General features: G+C 41.7%; 1 protein-coding gene across 2 annotated transcripts in view; it reads left to right on the top strand.

Moving 5' to 3' along the window:
- FOCAD (focadhesin) overlaps nt 1-10,632 on the top strand; it is a 250,074-nt gene that overhangs the window by 183,018 nt on the left and 56,424 nt on the right. For both annotated transcript variants that reach the window (XM_005879937.2, XM_005879938.2), the window contains exons 22-23: nt 3,690-3,778; nt 7,300-7,344. In XM_005879937.2, coding sequence (XP_005879999.1) covers nt 3,690-3,778; nt 7,300-7,344 — 134 coding nt within the window. The remainder of the gene's footprint in view (nt 1-3,689; nt 3,779-7,299; nt 7,345-10,632) is intronic.

Raw genomic sequence — 10,632 nt, 5'->3', positions numbered from 1 at the left:
GAGAGAGAGACATCGATTGGTTGCCTCCTGCATGCACCATGACCAGGGCTAGGGAACCTGCAACCAAGGTATGTGTCCTTGACCAGAATCAAACCCAGGACCCTTCATTCTACAGTCCAATGCTCTATCCACTGAGCCAAACCAGCTAGGGCAGAGAGGTGCTGTTGTTTTTTGAGAGGAGTTAGCACGTGCTACCCAAGGTGTCACCAGTGTGTGGAGACGCTGGAGGGCCTGACACAGCCCAAATGTTATGTAAAGATTGTAGGTGGTCTACACTTGCCTGGGGGTCCCCAGTTTTATTCCCTGGGTGTAAACTTAGTCTCAGTAGTCCTGTTTGCCCTAGGAACCCACCTGGGTGAGAGCTGACCAGCTTGGAGTTGGGGCCCATACATCCTTCTCCCAACCATGGTTCCTGAGTCAGCACTTACGTTATTATAAAGTTTGAGGGGTAAATGTGTCAATAATTTCTTGAGGAGAACATTAACAATTTGACAAATGACAACTGGACATTCCAGGCATCCTTTGGAGAAGTTATTGGTACAGATCACTAGTTTAAAAAGGGACACCAGTGATGGATGTGAACACTTTGGTTAATGGTATCAGTGCCAGCAGCAAGTAACTAAGCAATGAAGTGCATGTAAGTGTTCCTCCATCACTCTAGCCATCAAGGGAATCAGGTAGTGTTTCTATTGTGTAAGCCATTTTAGTCCATTCAGAAGGAATCAAGAACGTTTAGGAGGATCTGCTTAGAAGAAAAATTAATTCAGACTAAATTTTTCAGAATTGGTGCCTTCCCTGAAAACAGTGGTTGAGTATAGTCTATCCAGCCATGGGCAAACTACGTCCCGCGGGCTGGATCCGGCCCGTTTGAAATGAATAAAACTAAAAAAAAAAAAGACCGTACCCTTTTATGTAATGATGTTTACTTTGAATTTATATTAGTTCACACAAACACTCCATCCATGCTTTTGTTCCGGCCCTCCGGTCCAGTTTAAGAATCCATTGTGGCCCTCGAGTCAAAAAGTTTGCCCACCCCTGGGTTAGAGACATTCCAGAGAGGGGATTGAGAAGGACAGAGACTCTGAGGAGGAAGAAAGAGACGAGGTCACAATGGAATGGCTGTGCTAGTTTATGGCCACGGGAGAGATTAGAAAAACGGGCCTTCTCAAGAGGCTGCGTGTGTACTTGCTTTTTTTGTTTTGTTTATCTCCAAACAGATTTTAGCCTTTTGATTGCCTATTGTCTTTTTTGGGGGGAAAGCATTATGGAAAGTACGTGTTTTAGGAAGAAAGAGGCATAATTTAAGGAGCATGACAAAGACAAGCAATAAAATGTATTTTCTATTTTGCCTACCCTCCTAGGAGGCCATTATCAACATTAAATATTAATATCAATGTCTTGCCAGCTTGGTCACCTTTGATTCCTTGCTCTAAGAGAAAGAGGGGAGAAGGAAAGGGCCAGGGTTCTGTCTGTGAACACAGGGAGGTGGGCATGGGTATGGCGGAGTGCCTGAGTGGGGAGCCCCAGGGCACTGTGGCTGGAGGTGCTGCTGTGTACAGGACTCCTTACACTGGTGAAACAGGCCTTGCTTTCCATGAGCTCACAGGCTAGTAACTGAGAGGACTGGAGAGAACTATAAGGGCATGCAACTGTATAACCTGGCTATTACATTTTGGAGAACCTTTTACTCTATGAGAATATACAGATGAAAATATGAATTATTTTACAAAGGATTTCAAGATATTCATGAAAGAATGATTTGTAAGAAGATTATAAGGGGAAGTAGGGTATTTTTTTTTTTTACAGCAAATCTGGTAATGGTAGCTATTATCTGTTACCAGGCACTGTATTAGACAGTTTTCCACATTATTTAATATGATGCTCTAATACCATGAGATAATTGTTAGCTACATTTTACAAATGAGGAAACTGAAGCTTAGAGAAGTGAAATAACTTACCCAATTAATATACCTCAAGTAAGTGGAAATGGCATTAGATTCTGATTCCAGAGCTCACATTCTTAACAAACTATATTGCTTCCCTCTCTAGGGCAGCAGTCACCAACCGGTGGTCCGCGGACTACTGGTGGTCCATGAGGTCCAAAAGGTTGGCAACTGCTGGTTTAAGGAAACCTTTGGAGCAGTGGTCGCCAACCAGTGGTTGATGACCGCTGCTCTATGGTATATATAACTGCTCGAGGGTATATATAGAGACATATACTTTTCTTCTGTAGGACATACCTTAGAACCCTACAATCAATAATAGTAAGACAACCAATAGAAAAATGGAAAGAATAGGAAACCCAGATAGTCAATAAACATTTGAAAAGATGCGCACTCTCATCAGTGAACAATGAAATGAAAAGGAAAACTATAATGAGCACCATTTCACTTCCGCAAGAAGGGTCCAGGTAAAGGCCTGACAATTCCCAGTGTTGGTGAGGATGTGAATTACTGGACCTCCTACTTACTGCTGGTGAGATGTAAGCGGCACAGCTACTTCTGAAAATGGTGTGGTATTTCCCAGTAATACAATCTGCAGTCTAAGTTCTTGTCCAATGTAGGGCTCATCAATAAACCAATTACACTTAAATAATGTAACTGGTGATGGAATAGAGGGGAAAGCATCTGATCAAAATAATTCTGAGTACAAAATAATTCTGGCTGGTTTGGCTCAGTGGTAGAGCATTGGCCTACGAGCTAAAGGGTCCTGGGTTCAATTCCGGTCAAGGGCACATACCAATGGATGGGTCTCTCTCATCAATGTTTCTCTCTGTCTCTCCCCCTCCCTTCCACTCTCTCTAAAAGTCAATGGAAAAATATCCTTGGGTAAGGATTAACAAACAAAAAAAAGAGGATAATAAATATTTGAAGGTCTTGGTTTTAAAGGCATAGTATTAGCTATATTTTTATTACATGTTAGAAGTTGAGAAGTATAATATCTATTTTTAGCCCTAGCTGGTTTGGCTCAGTGGATAGAGCGTTGGCCGGCGGACTAAAGGGTCCTGGGTTTGATTCCAGTCAAGGGCACATGCCTGGGTTGCAGGATCGATCCCCAGTGTGGGGCGTGCAGGAGGCAGCTGATAATTATTCTCTCTCATCCATTGATGTTTCTCTCTCGCCCTTTCCCTTCCTCTCTGAAATCAATAAGAAATTATATTAACAAAACAAAATAAAAAATATTTATTTTTATATGTTCACTCAAGAAATAGAAATGTTAAGCTGTTTGAAAATAACCTTTGCTATATGTTACCTGAATTTAAATGTTATATACCCTCCGACTCATATTCTGCCATTCTGTTATGATACTGGTACCCAGACCCCAATCTTCGGATAATGTTAGTTAAAATTATTAGCTGTTGATACAAGCTGATTATTACTATAGGAGGTGTTTTTGAATGGCACCTATGAAATTAAACTGCTTTTAATAGATATCCCAAAATGAAGCACTCTGCACTAAATTTGCCAAACACAACTTCCCGAGGATATATTTATTTGGTGAATGTAGAAATATCTGAGCAGTGATGTAATTATCTCTGTCACACGTCCTCGTTCATAATTTACTAACCTATCAGGAGCACTTAAGGTGAACTGGGAAAGGATATGTCTGCCATCTTTAAGTGTTTTTCATAGAAATTTTAAGGTAATTTTGGCCATCAAGTTAGCATGCTGATTTATGCTGTTTTGCAGGGAAGGATAGCGGAGCTGGAGCTGCAGTTAAAACACGGAAAGGAGAGCGCTGAGGAGGTGCAGTTCAAAAAAGGCACAGCCTGGCTCTGGTAAGGGGGGTTCCATGACGTCACGGGAAGTGAACTGTGGGAAGGCAACTACTTTAAAGGCTTTAATGTTGGGGCTTTTAACTTCTGTATGAGCCTGAAGGGGGAAGGACTGAAGATCTGGTAACTGTATTTTTTCATCTCCTCACATATAAGGAGGAGAGCTTTATTCATAAATTGAATGGTTTTTATTGTTTTCTAAAGCAGTGTGGAAATGGTTTGCTTTTCCTTTTTCCCCTTAGAATGGATTATTTTTTTTGAATAAAAATTTCTGTTTTTCTCCACTTAATTCATTGCCCTTCTAACTCACATTTGGTCAAGAAATACCTTTGACTCACCTGCTCCTCCCTCTCCAAGACAGCTTCATTATCAGGAGCAACTTTAACACCCCCCCTAATGAATTCCCACTATGTTATCTAGAAATGTGTACATGCTGGCACATTAAAGGCAATTTAAATTGTTACATGGGTTGGGATAAATACCGTGTCAGATTAATGTTGCAGCAGCCTAAATCTAAATGCCCAGAATCTAAATAGCTTTGCCTGTAGCCACAGGTTTCTTTAATCTAAAAATCTATTCAAAGGTTACTGAATTTTAGATTTTTATTTACTGACAATTGGCATATGTAGAAAAGCAGAAGCTGAGTGTGTGTGTGTGTGTGTGTGTGTGTGTGTGTGTGTGTGACTAAATCTATTCTGTTTCATTTTCTAGATTTATTTTAGAAAACAGCAAAGCAGTTTAAAATGTATGACATTGGATTTATGGCTAGAGATTAAGAATTTGGATTTCGCTTTCTAATTGGTATTATCTTTCACATGTAGTTTTAATTTCATCTTCTGAAAATAAGCATTTGGTGCAGGTGGTATATTGGCTACACTTTTCAAAATAGAGAAAGAGATATGTGGCATGAAGAATGTAAGAAAACAATGGATGTCAAGGATAATTACAATATTCTAACTCTGAATAACTAAAAGCATGGAGTTCCCATCTACTAAGATGAGGAAGACAATAGAAAAGCAGGTCTATGTACAGAGGAATCAGGTTTGGGACTTGCTAAGCCTGAGCTACCAGCTGGAGATGTCAAGTAAGTTGTTGACCATGAGTCTAGAGTTCAGGGTAACGCCAGGGCTGGAGTACAGACTTGGGAATTAACAGCATATCATTCACCTAGGGAGTAACTGAGGACAGAAAGTCAGAGGACTGAGCCCAGAGCACTTCCACATTTAGAACTGGAGAAGGTGGAGGAGGAACTAATAAAGCAAACGGAAAATTAGTGACCAGTGGTGTAGGAAGAAAAAAAACCAAGAGCTCATGGGCTCTTAAAAGCCAAGGGCAGAAAGTGTTTCTCGAAAGGAGCGACCAATTGGGTCAAGTGCTGCTGTGAGTTGGCCAAAGATGGAGACCGAGAGCTGGCAATCAATTTGGCCTCTTGAAAATCATTGGTGGCCATGCCAGCGGCTGCCCTGGTGGAGTCGTGGGGACAAAGTCAGACTATAGAAGGGCCCAGAGAGAGTGGAAGGAGATGAACTTGAGTCAAGTACACACTTTTATATGAGTTCTGATGGATGAGAAGCAGAAAAATGGGACAGTGGTTGGAGGGCTTGTTCTTATTTTAAGATGATAGATATTTCAGTGTGTTCTCATGCTAAGGCAAGTAAAAGAAATAGGAAAGAAAAAATTGGTGATGCGGCAGAGAGAAGAGATAGGTAAAAGGAAGGAACTGGTCCACTTGTGGAAGGTTTGGCCCTACATGGAAGCAAGTATAAGCAAGTTATCATTTATAAATATTCCACATTGACCAATAAAAGAATACATTAACTGTACTATTCTCCATCTGGCCATACTGAGATTGGACAATTTAGAGAATTTGTCAAATGATTTTATAAAATACAAGTTAAAGATCTATAGGAGCAGTTTGCAACTAACTGAAAAACTTGGCTCTTAAAAATTACATTCTCAGTGCTGAATAGCTAAGATTTTATTAGATTTCAAATGAAAATATTTATGAATACAAATATAACTTATATTTGCAAAAGTCATAATATTTATAAAAACTTTGAATTGCTGAAACTCAATGAAAATGTCTGTATCCTGTTCAGAATGTGAATTTGGCAGTCAGTGGTTGTTTTTCATTTTATCTCAAGGCTCTTCTACTGACATTTTTAAAAATCCTCTGACTATTTGAATTGAGCATACCTTCCTTCATATTCACAAGTATAATTATTTTGTTTTAGCTTCAGAGTGATTTTATAACCTACTAGAGGCCCAGTGCACATAATTCGTGCACGGTCGGGGGGGTGGTTGTCCCTCAGCCCAGCTTGCACCCTCTCCAATCTGGTACCCCTCGAGGATGTCCAACTGCCCATTTAGGTGGGATCGGGCCTAAACGGGCAGTCAGACATCCCTCTCACAATCCAGGACTGCTGGCTCCCAACCGCTCGCCTACCTGCCAGCCTGATCACACCCTAACCACTCCCCTGCCAGCCCGATCGCCCCCAAATGCCCTTCCCTGCCAGCCTGATTGCCCCTAACTGCCCTCCCCTGCCAGCCTGGTCGCCCCCAACTGCCCTCTCCTGCTGGCCCAGTCACCCCTAACTGCCCTCCCTTGCCAGCCTGGTTGTCCCTAACTGCCTTCCCCTGCTGGCCATCTTTGGGCAGCCATCTTGTGTGTTGGAGTGATGGTCATTTTGCATATTCCTCTTTTATTAGATAGGATGCTTTTAGTTTTATTGCATATACATGCAAGTGACTATTATTTACAAGTTGGAACTAGTAAAATTGCTGTTTCGGTGAACTCCTGTGCAAAAAAGGCAAATGCCTTAGTCAGTCTGGGCTGCAGTAACAAAAATACCAGCGCCGGTGTGGCTTAACCAACAGAAATGTGTCTCTCGCCATTTTGGAGGCTGGAAGTCCAAGTAAAGGTGCTGGGGGGTCTGGCGCTCGTGAGGGCCTCCTTTCTGGTTCGCAGATGGCCACCTTTGTGTTTTCTCATGGGGAAGAGGGGAAAGAGATGCGGAAGAAGGGGCAGAGAGTGGGGAGATGAAGCGGGGGGGGAGAGAGAGAAAGACTTTTTATAAGGACACTCACTAATGCCATTTCTGAGGACTCCACCCTCAGCACCTCCCAGAGGCCTCACCTCCAAATACCACACATCAGGAGCTCGGGTTTCAACATATGAATCTGGGTTGAGGGGACAGGCATTTAGACCATAGCAGAGAATAATATGAAGGACACACCTACTCTCCAACCAGTTTAAGAGAGGACACCATCACAACCCTATCCCTCCTTAGCTACAACTGCCACCGCCTCCTTCCACTAGTGACCTAAGGAGAAGGAAGATGAAACTCTCTTTGAAGTAAAGCCCTTACTACCGTTCTGTCACCTTACACTGAAATTCCTCAAGTACCATCTTTAGCTCTGGAATCATTTCTAGAGGTTCTTAATAATTGATGAAGAAGCAAAAAGATTGAGTTCTTGCTCTAACATAAACTCTGAAACGGATTTTCTTTGCATCGTCATTGCAGGGTCCGAGACATGTTGACGGATGAGATCACCAAGTCAGCTGCAAAGTAAGATCCCCTTATTCTCTTTGCCACAAATCTATAAACATGTGTGTGGTGTGTGTGTTTTTTCCTGCAAGGTACATACAATTTCTCCTTTTAGGGTATTTCATAGCTTTAAGAATTTTAAAGGAGTTTTCAATTATATTTTTAAAAATCAGTCATCCTTTCTCATGTTAAGTTAATTCTTACTGTGTGTCTCTTCGTGAAAATACAGAGGAATCAGTACAAACACATACTTTTATAAGAGGCTACTGAGGTTGTACAGGTATGAAAGGGCCCCGGACTGACTTCGGTTCTTAAAATTCTAATTTAGTTTGGGTGAAGGAGATGGGTGGGGAATCCTTGCTAATGTGAATTAATAAATAGATTATTCACTCTCAGCTGTGAGCCAGCAAATAAATCAAAATAGTACTTCCTTTTATTTCCTTTGTGTTATTGGGTGCAGGGTATCTACACACTGAATTTTTAAATACTAGAAACTAATGCAAAAATCCTGTAAAAAAAAAAAAAAGATGGTTTCACTCATATCCTTGGTTTGTTTTAACAAAAATAACTCGAGTATTACTATCTTGAGGCTTTTTATCTTAAGCCAACCCTCATGAACTTGCTTAAGCAATCTCCTCAGTTTCCTTTGTTAACAAGCTGACTAATTGTTTCTGGCAGTAAGTTACACTCAGTTACTACGCTTCTCCCTTCCACCATCACCCTCAGCTGCTGACACTCCCTGACATCCTTTCTTCTTATTCACCAAACAACACAGACCTTTGACCTAGAGGATTTCATGTGCATTGAAAGTCCATTATCCAGAAATATTTCATTGCAGAATAGTTTATCCCTATCATGTCCCAACGCCCTCTGTAGCTAAATAGATTCTGCCTTAACAAAACCAACACACACATGATGTGCCTTAGAGTTAGCCTTCCACCAGTCACTTCTGAGACAGGACTAGCTGTGAAGGCCGATCCTGGCACATGAACTCCTCAGCCTCGTGTCTCCTGAGTGAAGGCAAACAGCAGTGGTGACCCTGCTCTGCGCTCAGTTTGGTGGGAGTCGGGGGACTCTCTGTGGACAAAATTGTGGACAAAATGAAAACTGAAGTTAGAGAGGCTTCTGCAGGGAGTCGTTTGTGTCTGCTCACCTGCTTTGGTGACTTGCAGACCCCGTGGGAGAGCACCAGCTGCAGACTGGAAGGGCGGGGTGCCGGGAGGGGGCTGCCTTTGGCCTGACCTCTGGTAGTTTGTTCTGTTCTATTAGCCTATTTATATCTTTATATCCTATTAAAAAATGGTGCTCTGATGGCAGCAAACAGTGCTGAAGGAACTAGCATCTTTCTATTAAAACAAACTACAATTTTGCCTCTCCAGGAGCGTTTACATTTTCCATTCTAAAATTCTTCAACAAGGCTGTCATCTTCAGCTTTCCAGAGCATTGTTTCATGACTAATACTTCAGAAGAGTGGGTTGCCATGCTCAGAGGTGCAGAGTAAAAGGAATTCATGTTTTCATGGTGTTGTCTTTTCATCAAAAATTTCAGAGCATTTTATAGGCCTTATCTTATTAAAGCAATCCATGATGGCAAGTGAATAGGAGACAGTTAAGGTCTAGGGGCAAAGGGATTAATGATGAGCAGAGGGCGCACTCTGCCTCCCTCCCTTTGCTTTCCCCACTGGCTTCCTCCAACCCTGTGAGGACCCCACCACCACCCCCTGCCAGCTCAGCCTTCTGCTCCTTGGACCACAGCCGCCACAGGCCAGCGTAAGACTTATTTTGATCTGAGCCATAAGTTAAAAGCAGGAAGTAAAACATCACCAGATTAGGCTGATATACTCATTTGAGAGCATTTATTTCTAAAGCATCAGGGTTAGGGCTGAAAGAGAATCATAACACAGATACAACCTGATGATTGATGTGTGTTTATTTTGACTGTTATTAATTAAATAGATTTGAACCTGAAGATAAAAATCCCCGAGGGACTGGGTCACTTTACGGATATGTAACGTAATACTGTGTCCCTGAGAAAGCATCATCGCAGCTCATCCTTCCTTGCACGTTTTAATTAGGTTAATGGCATCAGTTTGTTGCAAAGGACAATTTAATTAAAATGTCAGTGGTACTGCCTAGATAAATACTGTACTGATGCTGACATGTCATTATGCAAATTACTGCTGCTTGACTGTAGGGGACAGTTATTTGATCAACAAGGTGATGAGTTTTTGCTGAACCAGTTGTAGATTTTCACCTGACCAGCTCCTCCGTGAATTTGCTTCACTAAATATGCTTCGAGTGTCTTCTCTCCATCGCTCACTGCGCTAGGCATGAAGGGAATACATAGGTGGTCAAGAGAGAGTCATGATACCTGTGTGAAATGTAGAGCTTGGCCTAAGCAGCACTGTGCAACTGTGGGCTAGTTTTTTTGCTGAACCAGTTGTAGATTTTCACCTGACCAGCTCCTCCGTGAATTTGCTTCACTAAATATGCTTCGAGTGTCTTCTCTCCATCGCTCACTGCGCTAGGCATGAAGGGAATACATAGGTGGTCAAGAGAGAGTCATGATACCTGTGTGAAATGTAGAGCTTGGCCTAAGCAGCACTGTGCAACTGTGGGCTAGTTGTTGTTTCTTTAATTCAAAGATTAATGTCCAAATTTGCATTTAATCTGTAACCAAAGGTCTAATTAGCAGTGGCTTCAAATATGTTTTTCTCCATTTTACAAGAAACAATACATGCTCAGGAATGTCAAGAGCAGTGAAACTTTTGAAATAAAATCATGTTGGAGCACTGTTTTAAAACCGAGGCTAAATTCTCTTTCAGAATTTCAGTGTTAAACAGACACTTTTTTTTTTGCCCTGGCCAGTGTGGCTCAGTTAGTTGAACATCATCCCATGCACCACAAGGTTCAGGATCAATTCCCATTCAGGATTTCAGAATTTCAGTGTTAAACAGACACTTTTTTTTTTTTTTTGCCCTGGGCAGTGTGGCTCAGTTAGTTGAACATCATCTCATGCACCACAAGGTTCAGGATCAGTTCCCATTCAGAACACATGCCCAGGTTTCAGACTCCACCCCCAGTAGGGGGTGTGCAGGAGGCAGCTGATCCATGTTTCTCACATTGATGTTTCTCTCTCCCTCTCCTTTCCTCTCTCTGTAAAAAATCAATTTAAAAAAAAGGAAAAAAGATACTTTTTATGTTATCTTGTATGCTATTCTTGTTTTAAAAGACGTGGTACCCGATTTCTGGTGACCACCAAAGTTTTTCTACAGGGTGAAAAAACCTGGTGAACTAATTCTCAGACCAC

This window comes from Myotis brandtii, unplaced genomic scaffold (assembly GCF_000412655.1).
Source record: "Myotis brandtii unplaced genomic scaffold, ASM41265v1 scaffold618, whole genome shotgun sequence".
Classification (NCBI taxonomy): domain Eukaryota; kingdom Metazoa; phylum Chordata; class Mammalia; order Chiroptera; family Vespertilionidae; genus Myotis; species Myotis brandtii.
This window is presented reverse-complemented; position numbering and strand designations above follow the sequence as displayed.